The following is a 21,396-nucleotide window of genomic DNA, read 5'->3' as shown; positions in this document are numbered from 1 at the left end:
AAGAGGTTCAAGGGCAGCAGAGAAATTAATATCATTGAGGCAATCCACCACCACAAGTGCATCAGATTGCACTAAAACTCTGTCCAAATTAAGCTCCTGGGTCTTCTGCAGAGACCAGCGAATGGCAAGGGCTTCGGCTGTAGCTGGATCAGCTGCTATGCTTTCTCTGTTACTGGCTGATAAAATCACATCATCTGCTTGGTTTTTAATAACACAACCCAGCGCAACAAGATCATTCACATAACAACCAGCGTCTACTTGGATGACGTTAAAACCTCGGTACACAGGGTCATTCTCAGCAGCAGGGTTTTGTTGTCTGAGAACTTTCTTACAAGGGCTGGCTTTGTTAAATTCCAACACAAAATCCAGGCCATCAGCTGCCGTCACATGGGGCTCAGGCTTCTGATTTTTAAACAGACTTTGGTTTCTAGCATACCATATTTTCCACAAAGTAGTACAAAACACCTGAATTGCAAAATGATTTTTACATGACAACCAGTGTAACAGCCAATCATTCACATCCAGTTCTAAAGGTACATGAATTCCAAGAGGGGAAGAAAACCATACCATCTTTGCAAAATCACAATACATAAAGAGATGAGCGTTGTCCTCTGCGCAGGAACTACAAAGAGGGCAAACCGGATCCAATTGAACACCCTTCTTTAATAAATTACTCTTTGTTGGCAGGATGTTTTTTGCAAGTCTCCAGATGAAGTTCTTGACTCGGTTCTGAATTGGTGTGTGCCAGATTTCTTTCCACAACTTGCTATGAGAGCTCGTAGAGGGATCTGGTTTCTTCAAGGACTTCTAACCCCCCAATACATGATAAGCTGATCTCACTGAGTACTTCCCGTCTTTCTCTTTATGCCAAATAATCTTGTCAACCGGCAGTCTCATTGAAAGAGGAATACTTACAATTTGCATAGCCTCAGAAGGGTTGAAACAGGAAAAAATAAGGTCCTTCCTCCACTGTCTGAGATCCCTGTCAATCAGCTCCTCCACCTTTGCTTGTGGCTCAAGAATCTTCACCGGGCTATGAACTTTAAAACCACATTGGTGTGGCAGCCAACTGTCACCCTAGATTTTGACTCTTTCCCCGCTACCAATTCTCCATCTGAGACCCTTGGAGACTAGATCCTTGGCGCTTATGATACTCCTCCACGCATAACTCGGTGAAAAGTCAACTTTGGCCTCCAAAATGGAACACCTTGGGTAGTATCTACTTTTAAAGACTCGCCCCATTAAAGTCTCCTCCCCGGTCAGCAATCTCCAGTAATGTTTCCCCAACAAGGCCATATTGAAATCACTGACCCCTCGAAATCCCATACCACCACTGTTTTTGGATTTTGACATCCTCTCCCAACTCATCCAATGAATTTTCCTCTCACCTTCTTTAGAGCCCCACCAGAACTTAGCCAACATAGATTCAATATCCTTGCAACAACCTTCAGGGAGTTTATAGCAACTCATGATATACGTAGGGATTGCCTGTGCCACCGCCTTGATCAAAGTTTCTTTGCCTGCTCTAGAAAGAAATCTCTCCTTCCATCCTTTGATCTTCTTCCAAACTCTATCCATGACAAAAGAGAAAACATCCTTCTTGGATCTTCCAAAAACTACCGGTAATCCCAAATATTTGGAGCGAGACAACACAGTTAGAGGTGTCAAATGGGCCGGCCCGGCCCAGCCCGGCTCGGGCCCGACTATAGAAATGGGCCAGTCCGGCCCGGCCCGTTTTTGAATGGGCCGTGAATTCTAGGGCCCGGCCCGGCCCGGGTGGGCCATGGGCCAGCCCGGCCTGGCCCGTTTATGTTTTATTTTTAAAATTTATTCACTTTTTTTTTTATGTATTTTCTTATGTATTAGTTATTCACTATTATTTTTTGCTAAAATATGAATGGATGTACATAAAAATATAAATAATTTTTACATTAACATTGAATAATAATTAAACTCTAGATTATTCTTTCAATTAAATCAAATTAATAATTTATAAACTTTAAAATTTTAAAACTGTAAGCTAAATTCATCCATATTTATTAAGTTTATTTATTTAAATGTTTTTTTGTTAATAAATTTTAAATTAGTTGATAATTTTTAAAAAAAAATATATGTTGTTTTTTTAACAAAAATAAAATGAAATATGGGCCAATGGGCTGGCCCAACTTTTGTATGGCCCAAATGGGCTTGGGCCAAAAAAGCCCGAGTGCATTTTTTTGTTAGTTTTTTAGGCCCGGCCCGGCCCAAAAATATGGGCCAATGGGCCGGCCCATGAGCCCGGCCCATTTTTGAAAGCTCTAAACACAGTCTTTACATTCATCCTGTTACGGGTCATATCTTTTACCTCATCAAGCACATTTCGACTGAACGATGCCTCAGACTTCTCCAAATTAACCAGTTGCCCTGATGCAACCTGATATTTGGATAAAGTTTCCATGATGCAATCAGCTTCGGTAGGATTCGCACGAGCAAACAACAAACTATCATCTGCAAAAAAAATAAATGAGTGATTTGAGGAACTCTCCTAGCCACTTGGATGCCATGGATTTTGTTACCATTCACCTGCTCCTTGAAAAGGCCGGACAAAACATCTGCACAAAGAACAAACAAATAGGGGAAGAGGGGGTCCCCTTGGTGCAGGGTGTAACACCCCGTTTTCCCAACTTAAAAATTTCACATATAAATCAGAGTATTTCAACATAAACAGAATGTCACACTTCTTTCTTAAAATCATAAACGGAATAAAATAACTATTTATCCTTCAAAATTCAACGTCATAATATTTATTACTTCGCAGCGGAAATTATTCAACTTTTAAACAACTTTGGCACGAGGGCCTCAACATAAAATCTCTTAAAATTCTTCCAACAACATGTTCATGATAATTCATAAAATAATACGTAAGGAATAGAAAGCAACAACAAAATCTCATCCCGTTACGTATCAGAGCACCTAAGACACACGAGAGAGAAACCTCACACGACATCAACTATTCTTGGTTACCTGCAAGTTATCCATGGTGGGCAACATTTCCAAGCAGAAGGGGTTAGATTTCACATTCAATAATAATAAGCATATAATTCATCAAAAGCATTTAACAACTTAAACATCATCAATTAATAATGATAATTCTTCATATAGTACTTCATTAATAGCTCAATCAACTTCTAGTCATCATTAATATCATATTCATCACATCATATACATTCATCATATAACAACATAAACAACACAACATAAAGATCATCGGATAACGACGTAAACAACACATCATAAACATCATCTTCTAACAACATAACATCACATCATAAAAATCATCGCATAACAACATAATCATCACTTAATAAAAATCATCGCTTAACAATATCATAATCAATATCATAAACAACATCATAATCAACTTCATAACATTATATAGTCTTCATAAGCACTTCATTAACAACACATGGGTAGAAGACAACTCAACAACTTAACGACTCATAGATGACAACTCATCAACAACTTAACCACTCATGGATGACAACTCATCAACAACTTAACAACTCATGGATGACAACTCATCAACAACGAATTTGACTTGACAATGCAACTTCGACTTCTTAATCATGCATGTGGTAACAATCCAGGGCATCAAGCCCCCAACTTATTTGAGCATAAATACACTCCCAGGGCAACAAGCCCTCAACTTATTGAGCAAAGGCTCCAGGGCATCAATCCCTCAACGTGTTGAGCAAAGGCTCCAGGTCATCAAGCCCCCAACTTAAATGATTATGCATGGACTCAACAACTTACAACTTTGGACAACATCGACAATTTAAGACTCCAATACTTTGGAACGACAACTTACAACTTTACAACTTAGACCAACACCTGCAACTTGATCAATATTTAACAGCAACAGAAACAGCACAAGCAATTCACAACATAACAATATTAATGAGAAGCATCATCAACTTATACATCATACATTTTCCACATAAGACATATAAATATTTCACATAACCAACAACAGCAACATAGAGAACACGTAAACATCTCAAGATATAACAATATCAAATGATAATCAACAACAACTTAAACATCTTATATAATTCACATAATGCATAAACAAATATATTACATTACCATCAACATCAAACCATATTCATCACCATATACATTCATATATAAATCATCAATCATGAACAACAATATTTTTATATCATACAATATTCACATAATATATGTATCTCAAATTATTCAACAAAGATATTCACGTCCAACCAAATTAGATCCATCACAACACATGTTAAATACTCTTAAACCCCTTAATTAAACTCCTAGTACTTCTAGTTTTGAGGTTTGGAATTATTCCATAAGTTTTGGATTAACTTAGAAACGGTTATGCTGAATTTTCATAAAATTTCACTAAGACCTACTTGAGGTATTTTCATCATATCTCAAGAACCAAAAATCATTTTCACGTCAAACCAAAACCACTGGAAAGCTAACTCAATTATCTACAATTTTCATGTTTACACCAAAGGCCAATTCAAACCAGAAACGTGTGAAAAAGATGCAAGAACATGAAACAGGACATGCTGTCAGATAGCAACTCGGGAAAAACTCATTTTTCACCCCAAAATCCCAATTTTAACTTTTTTATGCCTAAATTTGATCCAAAAACTTGTCTAACCATTTCTATACATGTTAAGGCACCCAAAACCACATAAAAGATGTCCCAAAACATTATTTTACAAAAATCACATTTTTCATAAAAGTTCTCAAGAACAACAAAAGTTCACTTCAAGCTCTATGGTTAAGATTACCCAAGGTTTCAATCATATATATAATCAACAATTTATCACTTTTAACCCTAATTTCCAAATCCTCAAATTTAAACCTACAACATGTTAAATACAATTTTCGGAATGAAAACACTTAGAATTATTGAAGGCTAGTCCCACCCTTACCTTGGATTGATCGACGAAGGACTCTACCGCTTTCTCTTCTCTAAAAGGACATTAAACAGAAGAGGGATTATGGTCTTAAGAACACTCTTGATTCCGAAGGGACAGAAGGGAGTAGAAAAAGAAGAAAGACTCGTCAACACAAGTCAAAGAGGGAGAAGAGAAGAAAAACACAGGAAGCATCAACTGTGAATCTCGGTGTGTAGAATGCACTGTGTGAGTTCTCTATTTATAGAGATAGTTTACAACTAATAAGTGAGAAACTTTGGAAACAAGTAATGCACCTATTAGATCTAGTACTTAAATATCTCAATTGAGTACCAAAATATATTATATTAAATACAAAAATATATTATTCAGTACAGAAATATATTATTGAGTATCAAAATATATTTCAAAGCATCCACCAAAATATATTAGATTGCCTACCAAAATATTTCAATATTCTATTCTAATATATATATATATATTCAGTACAGAAATGTATTTGTTATAGTGATATAATTGTTATTTGTTATAGAAATATTATATATATATATATATATATATATATATATATATATATATATATTTCTACACCAAATAAGAAATATATTTCTACACCAGATAACATATATTTCTACATAAAATAACATATATTTCTAAAACAAATAACACATATTTCTACAACAATAAAATAATATTTCTACAACAAATAACATAATATTTCTACAACAAATAATATAATATTTCTTCACCAAATAACATATATTTCTACAACAAATAACATATATTTCTACAACAGATAACATAATATTTCTTCACCAAATAACATATATTTTCTACATATATTTCCACTTATTCCACTAAACTCTTCTAGTTTCCAAAACAGCCCCCACAACTTAATCTTATTTTATTTTCAAATCTTATTCTATTAAATAATAAAATAAGCCTCTTAATAAATCAACAACACCTCACAAAAATTATATAAATCACATAAATCATAAAAATAGACTCTAAACTCAATAAAATAAATAAATATTAAAATAGGGCATTACACAGGCCCCTCTCCGGAGAGAAGCTTCTGCTAGGGCGCCCATTAATGAGGATCTGATAGGAAACTGTGGACATACACCTAAAGATTAGTTGGACCATAGTATCCGGGAAGCCCATGGATTTCAAAACTCCAACAATAAAGTTCCACTCTATCCGGTCATAAGCTTTGGACATATAAAGCTTTAGCGCCATCATTCCTTTCTTTCCCTTTTTCTTCTTCTTCAACCAATGAAAACACTCCATAGCTATCAAAGCATTATCTGTGATTAATCTACCTTTGACAAATGCACTTTGTTCTTCATCTATAATATCTGGGAGTATTTTCTTGATTCTATCAGCAATGGTCTTTGTAACAATCTTCATGACAACATTGCAAAGACTAATGGGCCTGAAGTCTTTTGGTAAAGCTGGGTTTTTTCCTTTTGGAATCAGAGCAATAAACGTCTTGTTTATGTCCTCTGGATCCCTGGAATGGTTCAAAATTTCCTTGACATGAGCCTTCACATCCCTACCAACTATATGCCAAAACTTCTAAAAGAAAAGCGCAGGCAATCCATCCGGGCCTGGTGCCTTTAAGGGGTGCATCTGAAATATGGCATCTTCTAATTCTTTATCTGTGAATACAGCTCAACACCGATCTGCGTGTTCCGGAGTTAACTTTCCTTTGATAGTTTCACATACTTCTTCAATATTGGATGGAGAGGAAGTAGTGAAAATATCAGAGAAATAAGAGGTTAAGAGTCTTTCTAGATGGTCATCACCTTTCCACCACACTCCGAAGACATCTTTCAGTTTCTTAATTGCATTTGTTTTCCTCCTCTGGTCGGCCTTGCTATGGAAAATTTTTGTATTTCTATCCCCATCCTTCAACCATACTGCCCTACTCCTCTGCCTCCACAAAACCTTATCTGTTCTCAACAGGTTGTCTCTCTGCTTTACTAGTGCCTTGTAAGCTTGAACTGATGTCGGTTCAGATGACCAAAAATTGGTGTCTTTAAGCAGCTCTTCAACTCTCTTTATTTCTTTGCTAACAGCCCATGTTCTATATTCCTTAAAAGTCTCATCAATTGTCTGAACAGTCTGCAGCTTCTCTGTGCATTGATTTGGTGTTCTGCGCCAGGCTTCTTTAATTAAATCCTCACATCTATCATCCTTAACCCAAGCCTCTTCAAATCTAAATAAATGCACTCTCCTCCTCTGATTTTCATCAGTACAAGCTTCTAAATCAAACAGAAGAGGGGCGTGATCTGAACCATTCCTAGGGAGGTGCACAACTTTGATTGGAGAAAAGCGATTGATGAAGGCTTTAGATGCCATTCCTCTATCAAGTCTGCATTGGATATTTGCATCATTCATTCTGCCATTTGACCAAGTAAAAGGATGCCCTTCAAATCCTAGATCATTCAACCTACATAATTCAACAGCATGTCGTCCAAGACTCAACTGCCCCATGGATCTATCATTTCCCCCACACTTTTCATTCACAGATAGGACATCATTAAAATCCCCGAAACACAGCCATCTCTCTCCCACATTCCTGTGACGTTGTTGAATGAGTTGCCAAGTCTTCCACTTATTATGTTCTTGTGGGAAACCATAAACACCAGTGAGGTACCAGTTCTGCCCATCTTCCTCATCTTCTACATGGCCTTCAATGTGATTCAAAGAATAAGAGGAAATCATAACATTCAAGGTATCCCTCCATAACAGCGCTAACCCCCTTGCTCTTTCCTTACCTGATCCACTACAGCCCACAAATTGCCCACAACTGAAACCACATTTAAATTTTAAACCTTCCATTTCTGCTACTTTCAAACGAGTCTCCATTAAGAAGACTACAATGGGATTTTCTAACCGAATGAGCCTTAACAAGGCTCGAACTGCCCGAGGGTTCCCCAACCCTCTGCAGTTCCAACTTAGGATTTTCATTGGGATAGGAGGTGTTGGTCATCCAACACCCCCTCTGGTATCTTTGCACCTTCCTTTTTAGTTGACATTCTCCTCTTTGGTTCCCCTCTACACAGTTCCATAGGGTCATCTTGCTCAGTTGTTGCATCAACTAGAGGTCTCTTCCCAAGCTCGGTTGCGAAAGGCTCTGACCCTGCACCCTTCTTAACCCCCTTCTTCCTAGCCCACCTCTTAGTTTTTATTAGGTTTGTCTTTGGCTTTGTGTGTGAACCCTTGTCAAACTTTCCAATCTCAACACCAGAAATTGCCACTGTGCTTAACGATTCAGCTACACACTCCACCTCAGCATGGCTTTTCCCTTTCCCTTTGCTTGGGTCATCTACTAGACAGCGATCAGCTGTGCAAGCCTCCACATTTTGTTCAACTTCAAAGCCTATCACCTTGTCTTGTGTATCTTCTTTACTCGTCCCTGATGCTGAGAAAAGGCTCTTGCTACAAGAACCTGTGCTAGTATCCTTCTTCACCTCTCTTGTGATCTTAGGGAGTGGAGAAGCTATCAGCCATTTGCCAAAAGGCAGTTCCTTCTCTTCTATATCCTCAAACTTGATGGGATAAAACCGCAAGTGCACGGTCTTACCGAAGTAGTATAAAAGAGTATCGTTCCGACAGGGAGTAGTTCAATTTAATTAACCTTTAGAGATGATTAGAAGAGAGAAGAGAATTGTAAGTAGGGGGTTTTCAAGCGTTTGAAAGATAATAATTAAAAGAGCCTTGGGATCGTTGGTTTCATCTAAATAACAAGTCCTTCTCAAACCAAAACTATAAGCTTATAATGTTATGTTAGACCTAATTTCTCAAGACAGTTTCTCTTATGTTCCTTTAGCAACCAAGCCTATTTCGCTGACTTGATTACTATTGGATTTTGGTTCCTCTAACAACCAAGCCTATTTCGCTGACTTGATTGTTATTAGTTCCGTTGAAGGTCGAAACTATATGTCTCAAAGATCGCAAAGCCTATTTCGCTGACTTTGCAACCCTTGTCTGAATTCACTTGTTCGAATATCAAAGCTCCACTTTCGTTTTATGAATTGATATTTGGAATAATGGATAAACAATTATCAAACTCTCCACTTTCGTTTCCACAGTTTGATAATGGTTGATCCATGTTAAGACGGTGAATTCATATAAGAAATTAGGGTTACATAAGATTAAGGCTTAGAGCTTGGTTTGATTAGGATTATGTCATTTAGACTTATCCAACAATCCCAAGACAAGGAGAAGTCTACTCACTCATGTTCATCGTAGACATGGGGGAGAAGAGAGAAAGCATGAAAGTAAATGACAAGAAAATAAAGGGAAAAGAAAAGAACTTTAATTAGAAAAGCAATTGTCACTTATTGTATTCCAAGTAAAGATGAATATTTGTGATGGATGACTACTCTATTTATAGCATTTGTTCGACTTAAAATCTAAGCTATTACACTTGGGCTAAAAATAGAGTAGCTTAAAATCTAAGCAAAAGCAGCAAAAGCGACTCTGGAGGGTGGCACGGCCGTGCCAAAGCTAGCACGGGCCGTGCCAAGCTTCTGACTTGGGGAAGACATATTTTTGTCTCTCAATCTTCATATTTTCGCATCCAATCGGCTCCAAGTCCCTTTCTTTTGCTCCAAGACTCAATCCATCCAATATTCTTTCCTGAAATATAATAAAATGCAATTTAAAGTAAACTATCCTAAAAAAGAAATAATACTAATATAAAATCAAATAAAATCTAAATAAAACTTAACTAAAAAGCATATTAAAATAGTCAATAAATGACTCATCAAACTCCCCCACACTTGAATCTTTGCTTGTCCTCAAGCAAAAGGCATAAACATAGTAGCACAAACAGTTTTATCAAATGACAATTCAATTAAAGCACATGTCTCCTCAAGGGCTTAAATCCCAAATGTACACTAATCACAAACTCAAGCATTTCTTGTAATTTTTATTCAACCCAACGATCAAGTTTCAAATGAGTGTGTGTGTGAAGTCCAACCCTTTTCTTGCTCCTGTATAAGATAGACATTATGAGGAAACATGGTCTAATCCTAGCACTAAACCAACCAAGAAAGATTCCTTCTATAATTCATATAAGAGAGATGGGAGTATTTGAGAAACTTTGTTCTTTGCCATTTGCACATTTAAGTTCTTTATTTAAGGAACAACATCTTCACATAGGAAGTCGGAGGGCCTACCCCCTTCCCCAATCTAGATTCAATGGTATCCCTTAAAACATCATCTTCACGTAGCAAGTCGGAGGGCCTACCCCCTTTCCCAATCTAGATTCAATGATGCTTTTTAAAGTTTTTCTCAAGATAACGATCATCTTCATGTAGGAAGTCGGAGGGCCTACCTCCTTCCCCAATCTAGATTCAATGATGAGATCTTGGAATTTATTTGGCTTTTTGGCTTTTTATGAACTCCCTTATACTAACTTATACTACTGGCACTTTGAGAATCTTTAAAGGTTAATGCACCACTAAGATTAAAACGCGTTTCCTTAAAATACCTATTCATACATTTACTCAAGGGAAGCAACTTTGTGTTTTTCTCATTGGAGAATTTTATTCACTTTAAAACAAGATGTGGGTATATCAAGAAGACTTAAAACACAAGAGTTTGCTTTGATGTACAAGAATCAATCAAATAAGAGGAGACAATGAAAATTTTGTGTCATGATATTTTCAATAAAAATTTAGCTACTTGACCATGCCTTTTACAATAAAACACAACAAAAGAATAAAGTTCAAGGGAGTTTGGAAACACTACGACTACTGACACTTTATTAGGCTCCCCCCACACTTAGGAGAAGCATTGTCCTCAATGATTCAAGATAAAAAATGAAAGAAACAAGGAAAAAAAAAAGAGAAAGGATGCGGAAAGCTCACAATTCGTCGAAAATTTTGAACTTCAGAGGCCTGTCAGATTGGCACGGCCGTGCCAACCGTAGCATGGGCCGTGCCGTTATTCTGCCAAATTTGGTCGATGGTGGGTGTGGTTCCTGGCACGGCCGTGCCAACTCAAGCACGGGCCGTGCCACCTTTCTGGTGCTTGCAACTTTTATTTTTTCCTTTTTTTTTTCTTAATCAATCTTGGACATTTACCTACAAAGCAAAGAGAAATAACAGAAAACAAAGAAAGCAATTAAATCAGTGGGTTGCCTCCCACGAAGCGCTCTGTTAGCGTCACTAGCTTGACGAGAATAAGGATAAAAATCCTTAAGGAGGGTCACTTAGAGTGAAATCAGCCACCACCTCGTTTACTTCGCCGGTATTATAGATTTTAAGCCTTTGCCCATTAACCGGACCATCGTGACCTTAGTTTACCGGGAAAGAGCTTTAGCCTAGAATTAAAGAGCAGCACAAGATCACCGCTGTGGAAGTGCTTCTTGACGATTTTCTTGTCATGACAATTCTTAGTTCTTTCCTTATAAATGCGGGCATTCTCATAGGCATCTATCCTAAGTTCCTCTAGCTCGCTTAATTGAAGCTTCATTTTTTCACCGGCTAGATTGGGGTCTAAGTTGAAGTTTCTTATTGCCCAATGGGCCTTATGCTCGAGCTCAACGGGAAGGTGACAAGATTTCCCATAGACAAGTTTAAATGGGGTCATTCCAATCGAAGTTTTATAAGCCGTTCGGTAGGCCCAAAGGGCATCGTCAAGCTTACTTGACCAGTCTTTCCTAGAGGTTGAAACAGTTTTTTCAAGGATAGCTTTGATTTGTCTATTGGAGACCTCCACTTGTCCGCTAGTTTGGGTGTGATAGGGTGTCGCAATTTTGTGCCTCACTCCAAGTTTTTGCAAAAGTTTTTCAAAATGTCTTGAAATGAAGTGAGACCCTCCATCGCTTATCACAACCCTTGGCACTCCGAACCTAGGAAAAATGACTTTTTTAAACAGTTGTATAACAACTTGTGCAGAGGTAGGGCTCATCCCAATAGTAGTGCTTGAGATCATTGAAGAACTTCTTCTTTTGTTGGTAGTTTAACTTAGGCGGTAGCACTCCTGCTGCAAGAAAATTAACAAAATCTGCATACCAAGGTGCGTCAGTTTGTGCCAATAAGAAGAACTGGTCATCCGGGAAGGAATCATCCAAGGGTAGCTCATCCTCATTGGTCTCTCGAAGTCGGGACAAGTCGTCAGCTACAACATTTTCTACACCTTTTTTATCTTTTATTTCAAGGTCAAATTCTTGGAGGAGAAAAATCCATCGGATCAATCTCGGTTTGGCATCTTTTTTGTTTAACAAATATTTTATGGCCGAGTGATCTGTGTAAACAATGATTTTTGATCCCACCAAGTATTGCCGAAATTTGTCAATGGCGTAGACAACTGCTAGCAATTCTTTTTCTGTTGTGGCATAATTTACCTGTGCCCCATCTAGGGTCTTACTGGCGTAGTATATGGCATGCATTTTTTTGTCCTTTCTTTGACCTAACACCGCCCCAACCGCATAGTCGCTTGCGTCACACATTATTTCAAAAGGCAAACTCCAATCTGGTGGTTGTATGATTGGGGCAGTAATTAGTGCTTCTTTCAACCTGCAAAACGCATGCAAACAAATGTCATCAAAGACAAAGTCTGCATCCTTAAGAAGTAGACTTGTTAGTGGTTTAGTGATTGATGAAAAATCTTTAATGAAACGGCGGTAGAACCCTGCATGTCCTAGGAAACTTCTAATTTCTTTGACTGAGGTGGGAGGTAGCATTTTTTCAATAATTTCGATTTTGCTTTGTCTACCTCTATACCTCTGTCGGAAACCAAGTGTCCTAGGACAATTCCTTCTCTTACCATGAAGTGACATTTCTCCCAATTTAAGACTAGGTTCACCTGTTCACATCTTTCCAAAACTTTTTCAAGGTTAGTCAAACAATCATTAAAACTAGATCCATGCACAGAAAAATCATCCATAAAAACTTCCATTATCTTTTCAACAAAGTCAGAAAAAATAGACATCATGCATCTTTGAAAAGTAGCAGGGGCATTGCAAAGACCAAAAGGCATCCTTCTATAGGCAAAGGTCCCAAAGGGGCATGTAAAAGTTGTCTTTTCTTGGTCATTAGGGTGAATGGGTATTTGAAAAAATCCAGAATAACCATCTAAGTAGCAAAAATGTGAATGCTTAGCTGACCTTTCTAACATTTGATCTATAAAAGGGAGAGGGAAGTGATCTTTACGGGTTGCTTTATTAAGCTTCCTATAATCAATACACATTCTCCAACCGGTGACGGTCCTAGTGGCAATGGATTCATTTTTATCATTTTTAATAACTGTGAGACCACCTTTTTTAGGTACAACTTGCACGGGGCTAACCCATTTGGAATCAGAAATTGGATAAATAACACCTGCATCTAGGAGTTTTAAAACTTCTTTCATATTAGGATTTAGCCTTCTTTGATGTTCAATGGAGGGTTTATAGTCTTCTTCAAGAAGTATCCTATGCATGCATAATGAAGGATTTATTCCTTTAATGTCGTCAATGGTGTACCCTATAGCTTTAGGATATTTCTTGAGGACATAAAGCAACTTTTCAGTTTCTACTTCATCGAGACTTGCATTTACAATAACAGGATAGGTAGAGTTAGGGCCCAAGAATTCATACCTTAGATTTGATGGAAGTGTTTTAAGTTCTACTTTCGGTGCTTCCTTGGGTAGAAGTGCTGGTTCTTCTTTCACTAACTCCTCCACACTTAGACCTTTCATTGGATGAGTTCTATTCAACAGCTCTTCATAAGCTTTTGCCTCCCCTTCCAGTTTTGTACCTGCATTGTTTACTAAGCATACTTCCAAACCATCATGTGTAGTTGATGCTAAAGAGCACTCTTTCATGCAATGGTCGATTATATCTATCATGCAACAAGAGTCCTTATGGAATGACTTTTCATTAGTTTAGCAAGTTCAAATTCAACAGTCTCCTTACCGACATTAAAGGCAAGCTTACCCTTTTTTACATCAATGATAGCTCCTGCAGTAGCAAGAAAAGGTCTTCCTAAAAGAATTGGTACTTGATTGTCTTCCTCCGTCTCCATTACAACAAAATCGGCGGGGATGTATACCTCTCCTACCTTAACGGGGACATCTTCTATGATTCCAGCTGGATACTTAACAGAACGGTCCGCTAGTTGTAGGGTCATCATTGTCGATTTAAGTTCCCCTACTCCCAACCTCTCATAAAGGGATAAAGGCATTAGGCTGACACTGGATCCTAGATCACACATAGCTTTCTTCACTACTTCTGACCCTATGACACAAGGTATGGAAAAACTGCCTGGATCTTTAAGCTTTGGTGGCAATTTATTTTGGATGATGGCACTACATTCTTCCGTAAGGTTAACCGTCTCACCTTCCTCAATTTTTCTTTTTTTAGAAAGGATTTCCTTCAAAAATTTAGCATAGGTAGGCATTTGGGTTAAGACTTCAGTGAAAGGCACATCAATGTATATTTTGTTCATCATTTCTATGAACTTTTTAAATTGCTCATCTAGCTTAGATTTGGCAAACCTTTGTGGAAAAGGGATTTTTGGTTTAAAGGGAGGTGGGGTGTTTTCCTCAACTCGTGGTTCTTCTCTTTCTGCCCTAGTTTCCCTTGATGGTGGTTCGCAGATCTCTTTCTCACTGTCATTGGATTCGGTTCTCCTTATGGGATCTTCGAGTGGCTTACCACTCCTAAGTGTAACAGCATTCATTTTGTTGGGGTGATCAGCCTTATGAACTACTCGGGAGAGCTGAGTTTCAGAAGTTTTGTTGTGAGAGGAGATGGAGTCTATCTTTGTTGTGAGACTAGCAAGAGAGTTGCTCAAAAGTCTAGCTTGGTCCTTAAGCTCTTGGAGCTGTTCGGATTGTTTAAGAAAATAGTTTTCCATTAAAAGTTCAATGTGAGATTTTTGAACAACTCTTTGGTCATTCTGAACAAAGTTTAACTGCTCGATACTACTTAGGTTGCAATCGATGCTAGAATGACTAGATAGGCCACATGTTTCACACAGAGGTGAGAAGGTAGGTTTGACAGCACAAGTACTCATGTGATCAAGTCTTTGAGATAATGCATTCAACCTGGTAGATAGATAGTCAAAGGAAGAGTTTTTGTCCATACCTTCCTCTTTTTCAGAGGGTGAAGGATTGATGATTGCTTTCTCTTCCGTCCATTGGAAAAGGTTTAGGGCCATGTATTCAATCAAGGCATAAGCTGTTGTGAAATCCTTATTCATTAGGGCACCACCTGCAGCTGCATCAATAGTTAATCTAGTGTTAGATGTTAGACCGTTATAAAAGGTGTGTATGATTAACCATTTCTTCAGACCGTGATGGGGACAACGTCTAAGTATTTCTTTAAAACGCTCCCACACATCGAAAAGAGATTCCCCGTTTTTTTGAGTGAATTGGTAAAGCTTTCCCCTAAGTTGGGCGGTTTTTGATGGGGGAAAGAAACGGCAGAGGAATTCTAGCCTCAGTTGGTCCCATGAGGTGATGGAACCGGGCTTTAAAGAGTTGAACCAATTGTTGGCCTTATCTTTCAGAGAAAAAGGGAAGAGATGTAGCCTAACGGCTTCTTGGTCGTCTTTGCAAGTTACACTAAGTCTCCAAAAGTTTGAGATATGTAAATTTGGATCTTCAGAGGGTGATCCAGAAAACTGGTTTTGTTGCACCAGAATTAGTAGTGCAGGTTTTATTTTGAAGTTGCTACCTTCAACCGTTGGGTAAACTATGATAGTGCATGGCTCATCCGAAGAAGGGATCGAATACTCTTTAAGAGTGCGTTCCTCAGCCATGTTTATCTACTATCTTATACCACCCAAAAAGTCAAGTGTAGAAAGAGGGGAAGAGAAGAGAGTTCTAATCACAAAGAAAGAATTAATCAAATTAGTTTACTCCCCGGCAGCGGTGCCAAAAACTTGATGGGATAAAACCGCAAGTGCACGGTCTTACCGAAGTAGTATAAAAGAGTATCGTTCCGACAGGGAGTAGTTCAATTTAATTAACCTTTAGAGATGATTAGAAGAGAGAAGAGAATTGTAAGTAGGGGGTTTTCAAGCGTTTGAAAGATAATAATAAAAAGAGCCTTGGGATCGTTGGTTTCATCTAAATAACAAGTCCTTCTCAAACCAAAACTATAAGCTTATAATGTTATGTTAGACCTAATTTCTCAAGACAGTTTCTCTTATGTTCCTTTAGCAACCAAGCCTATTTCGCTGACTTGATTACTATTGGATTTTGGTTCCTCTAACAACCAAGCCTATTTCGCTGACTTGATATTGTTATTAGTTCCCTTGAAGGTCGAAACTATATGTCTCAAAGATCGCAAAGCCTATTTCGCTGACTTTGCAACCCTTGTCTGAATTCACTTGTTCGAATATCAAAGCTCCACTTTCGTTTTATGAATTGATATTTGGAATAATGGATAAACAATTATCAAACCCTCCACTTTCGTTTCCACAGTTTGATAATGGTTGATCCATGTTAAGACGGTGAATTCAGATAAGAAATTAGGGTTACATAAGATTAAGGCTTAGAGCTTGGTTTGATTAGGATTATGTCATTTAGACTTATCCAACAATCCCAAGACAAGGAGAAGTCTACTCACTCATGTTCATCGTAGACATGGGGGAGAAGAGAGAAAGCATGAAAGTAAATGACAAGAAAATAAAGGGAAAAGAAAATAACTTTAATTAGAAAAGCAATTGTCACTTATTGTATTCCAAGTAAAGATGAATATTTGTGATGGATGGCTACTCTATTTATAGCATTTGTTCGACTTAAAATCTAAGCTATTACATTTGGGCTAAAAATAGAGTAGCTTAAAATCTAAGCAAAAGCAGCAAAAGCGACTCTGGAGGGTGGCACGGCCGTGCCAAAGCTAGCACGGGCCGTGCCAAGCTTCTGACTTGGGGTAGACATATTTTTGTCTCTCAATCTTCATATTTTCGCATCCAATCGGCTCCAAGTCCCTTTCTTTTGCTCCAAGACTCAATCCATCCAATATTCTTTCCTGAAATATAATAAAATGCAATTTAAAGTAAACTATCCTAAAAAGAAAATAATACTAATATAAAATCAAATAAAATCTAAATAAAACTTAACTAAAAAGCATATTAAAATAGTCAATAAATGACTCATCAAAACTCGGCCTCCTCCTTCCCCTCCATCTCTTCGCAATCCTTGATTTGGTGTCCCAGTTTCCCACAAACAAAGCAGAATGTCGGTAGTCGTTCATATTTGAAGTAGATTCGAAGATTTTTACCTTGGTATTTAATCACAGTGCCTCTCTTGAGCGGTTTCCTCAGATCTATGGTTGCTTTGACCCATAGAAAACTGCCAAGTCTGTTACACTCCTTGCTATCCACCTCAACAAACTTCCCAAGAAGGTTACCCAGTTTTTCCGCCATCTCATTTGACCTGAGCTTCAGCGGTAGTTCATAGATCCTGGCCCAGAACTCCCCCGTGTTCATTTCAATGTCAGATGGTTATTCCTCACCGGAGATCCGCTTTAAGATGACGATGTTCCTGTCAAAAGACCACGGCCCATTTTTGATGACACTGTCCAGATCCCGTTTTGAAGAGAACCGGAATAGGAACAGGTTTTTACTTAGATCTTAAACTTCCACCGGATTCTTCAGACGCCAAGCTTTCACTATCACCTGCTTGAAGATCCGACCGTTGAAATGGTTTGTGGTCCATAGCTTCCCCACCAGCGCATTCTCAAAGATTTCTCCACTGCATTCCTCTACTCCATCCGCCTCAAAACCTTCTTCTTCCTCCTCCTTAGTTAGAACCAGCTTCTTCCAACTTTCCATGTTACTAGCCAAACGAGACACAAACTCCACAAAAAGAGAGAAAATCTAGTGGATAGAACCCATATGAGATGAGAGTGAATCGCAGGCAAGGAACCTGGTTGTGTTCTACCACAGATCCAAGGGAAGAACTTGGGATTTGGGAGGGGTTCACGATAAGTTTAAATAGAGAAAGTCTAACCTCTCTCTAGAAAACACGTGGGGTTTAGTTTAGATAAAGAAAGTCTACGTACAAAACCTTCATATTTGAAACATAGGCATAATACCATTGTCTTGAGTAAAGATGGTTGTGAGGATGGATCCTTATGTTTCTGCTTGTTCAATTGATCTAGAAATAGCGAATAACAAGTTTCTGCTCTATCTTCCTCCCTCAATTTTAGCACATCTTCGTCCCGAAGTGTTTTCTCTTTACCTATCTTTGCACTAGGATATTATTTATAAATGGTTTGTGGTCCATATCTTCAGACGCCAATCTCTTTACCTATCTTTCGACTTGTGATTAGTTAAAAAACAATTGTTTGAGAGATTGTGATTAGTTAAATGTGAATTTATTTTTAAGCACTAAAAGTCGAGATATAAGTAACATATTTTTTTTTACAATTGATGATGCAGTAGAGTTTTGCAGTAATAAAAACTGACGAAATTAGTTAAGAAGACTAAAAATATGTTTAAATTCAAAATATACACATTCTTGTTTTAATTAACATCACAATAAATAAATATATGCAACTGTTAAATTAGTAATTTAAACCATTTACTAATTTAAGAAACCATATTACTAATTTAGTTAACACATTCTTGTTTTAATTAACATAATATTGAAACACTTGTCTCTTGTATCCTTTATACAGTAAATGGTTTAAATTTGTTCTTAATCCATACAACGTCATAAGCTTTTATGTTTAGTTCCTATAAAAAAAATCCATTCTCTTTTAGTCTCTATTTACATTTTATAGAGACTACTTTGAGAATTAAAAGTATCCTTTTTTGTAAAAGCTTTTCAAAATTATTCATACAAACTACAATATTGTGGAGCACCAAAATTACCATTAAAATTTAATAAGAATTAAACTTAAAAGTTCATAATTTTGAAAGGACTAAATCATTATCTTTGTTGACCTGTGTTTCCACCACTAAAGAGTTTATTGATATTTTCGTGGGTTTGAGATGGACGATGGTATTGAAGAAGAGTCATGATATCTAATGAAAAATTAGATCAATTATTTAGATGATTGATTAAGGAAGAATGCTTAAAAACTTCTCTTCAGAATGTAATGCTGATATGTAGTAACTTAACCGGATAACCAATTGAATATCCTGTTTGATCATTTAGTTTACCTTAGTCAACTTAATGAATCAACAAGTTATTGCAATTACACTTTCTATAAAATTGACATAAACTTAAGAGTTCAACTTCTAAAATCATTGGATAATGTTTTCTTACAAAATGATTATGAGCTTCTGCAGAATTATTCATTTATGTTTCTTCTTCTAAAGCTTAAAGAATCAAAAAGAGGAGCATAAAAAATAGTCCCACATGGACAGAAGAAGTGGCATGATAGGGTTTATAATCTTAAAAAAAACCCAATCTCGATTTTTGCGATCTTGCTCACCAAAGAAGTTGTACACACTACTACATGTATGGTATTTAGTAACATTTTTCCGGTAACAACCAAATATATATTACTGATTATTGATTTGTAACACTTATGAAATTTGTTACCGATTTTTACTAATTTGACTTTTTTTAGAAGATTTTTTTACTAGTTTTTTTGGTAGAACTATAAAAAACATTAAAGAATGATAATTTATTTTACAAAATATTGAGAAACCCAATCTCGTCACTATCTTTCGTGTTTCAACGTTTCTCTTACTCTCGTCACTCCGATCGTAACTTTGCCGTGGTATCTCTCACTCTCTCAAATTCTCTCATCTTCGTCTTGCTTTTGATGAGGTTAACTCAGAACACGATTCAGTCGGGTAGATTCCATCACATGTTTATCTAACATGGACTTTAGCTAACAATTGTTTGAGTGTCACTAAATTTAATTAGTAACATTTTTCTTGATTTAGTTACAATTTTCAAATGTTACTAAATGTCTTTATTGTAGTGGTGACATATGCGTCATCATTATACAAACAGTGGCACGTTGTAACTACATTGAACATATTGATAGAAAGGTGCAAGAAATAGAATGACAGAATCATGTAACAACAGTCTCATATAGACCATGTTATTTGAAAATAAGAAAAATAGTTAAGAGATTAACTTTCAGGGATGATCAATTGAATTCTACTATTTATACATCTCACATTAGAGCTAAAAAAAATCAAATGTATAACAAACTTAATTGTCAAAAGTCAAAACAGAATTTTAAACTGTACACTATATTTGCACTACAAATAATCTTATTGTTTTGACTAAATTAAATTAAATTCTCAACAAGAATAGGTGTTGAATAAGTGTATGAAATTTAGATGTTTCCATTTATAATGGTTGAGGAAAATTTTGATTTTAGAAGGCATGTATATTTAATATTTTTAAAATTTAGTATTTGAAAGATAAAAATTTCAAAATCTAGTTTTCCCAACATATAGTTATGCATGCATATACTAGGTGTTAAAAAAATTAATCAAGTTCACCATTCAAAAAAATAAAAAATAATGAAGTTCTAGGAAGTAAAACAAAAATAATAATAATGAAGTTCTAGGAAGTAAAACTAAAATCAATGCTAATCGGAATCAAGATTCTCGATAAAACTTTTTTTTTTTGGTAGCAGAATCAATTAAAGTTGGATCAATGATTTTTAGTTCATTTTGTTTCGTTTTGCTTTTGTTGGAGAATGGAATCCAAGTCCAATGAAGAGAGTAATGTTTAACTTCTTTGGTTAAGGACATTATATTTTCTATTGAATAGAACAATGAGATTTTGAGTGGTTTATGACTCAAAAGGAATGTGATGGGTTCTATTATACAAAATTAATGCAAGCAACGACTATTTGCTTGGAAGAGATTATAAAATGGAGAAAAACAGTATCGAGTAGTGCTGCTAGTTTGCTGCGAAATGAATATCATGAAATATTACAACAAAAAATTAGAGAGCTTGGTGCAAAGTTGTTCTTTTGTGGTGTTGGTGTGCAAAAGACAGGGACAGATGTTGCACCTTGGTCAATATGTTCTCAAGTTGAAAAATGAAATTGAAGAACAATATTAATATGCTGAGGTAAATTTTTCATTAGTGCATTTTAGTTTTATATAGTTGACAATAAAATTTGTCAAGTAGAAATGGTTTTGTTGATGTTTTCACTTGGAAAACTCAATACTTAGCTCTGTTTAATGCTCATATTGTTTGTAGTGTCAATTCTAAATATCTTAGTAAAAATCTTAGTGTTATGAATCAAAGGATTCCATGATTCTAGGTCAAATGCAATGGAAAGATAGATTGTGTAATTCTCTCTAGAGTCATCACAAAGATAGAAATGAATAAAAAAGATAGAAAATAGTACATAGGAGTAGCTTATTTATAGTGATTTGGAGTAACTAACTTTCTACTATAGTTACCACTAAGTAACTCTAGTTTATCCTCATCTAATGCAAAAAGCATTCTCTCCAACACTACTGTAGTAATTTTTTTATCTAAAAAGCCAAAACTTTTTTTTTTTTTTTTGAACAAT

The 21,396-nt window shown here is 36.5% G+C and overlaps 1 protein-coding gene, 1 long non-coding RNA gene and 1 other non-coding gene across 3 annotated transcripts; 1 reads left to right on the top strand and 2 right to left on the bottom strand.

Annotated features, from left to right (window-relative positions):
• Window positions 1–403: 403 nt before the first annotated feature.
• On the bottom strand, window positions 404–1,592 carry LOC112422481 (uncharacterized). The gene is made up of 2 exons (XR_005642126.1): window positions 1,312–1,592; window positions 404–835 (listed from the first exon to the last, which is right to left on the bottom strand). It is a non-coding gene; the product is annotated as an uncharacterized lncRNA (long non-coding RNA).
• A 4,377-nt stretch (window positions 1,593–5,969) lies between these two features.
• Window positions 5,970–7,913, bottom strand: LOC112422770 (uncharacterized). The gene is made up of 2 exons (XM_024786426.2): window positions 6,746–7,913; window positions 5,970–6,499 (listed from the first exon to the last, which is right to left on the bottom strand). The coding sequence occupies exons 1-2, from the start codon at window positions 7,911–7,913 to the stop codon at window positions 5,970–5,972; spliced, it is 1,698 nt and encodes a 565-aa protein (XP_024642194.2).
• Window positions 7,914–15,230: 7,317 nt separating this feature from the next.
• Window positions 15,231–15,337, top strand: LOC112416190 (small nucleolar RNA R71). The gene has a single exon (XR_003006497.2). It is a non-coding gene; the product is annotated as a small nucleolar RNA R71 (small nucleolar RNA).
• The last annotated feature ends 6,059 nt before the right edge of the window (window positions 15,338–21,396 follow it).

The sequence above is a fragment of the Medicago truncatula genome, chromosome 6, assembly GCF_003473485.1.
Source record: "Medicago truncatula cultivar Jemalong A17 chromosome 6, MtrunA17r5.0-ANR, whole genome shotgun sequence".
NCBI classification, from domain to species: domain Eukaryota; kingdom Viridiplantae; phylum Streptophyta; class Magnoliopsida; order Fabales; family Fabaceae; genus Medicago; species Medicago truncatula.
This window is presented reverse-complemented; position numbering and strand designations above follow the sequence as displayed.

Excerpts from the sequence above, each read along its gene's own strand:
- LOC112422770 (XM_024786426.2), bottom strand. The coding sequence starts at position 7,913 with ATGAAAATCCTAAGTTGGAACTGCAGAGGGTTGGGGAACCCTCGGGCA. Across the intron at positions 6,500-6,745 it reads CTTCGGAGTGTGGTGGAAAG|TTGGTAGGGATGTGAAGGCT; the intron begins GTGATGACCATC and ends TTTGGCATATAG.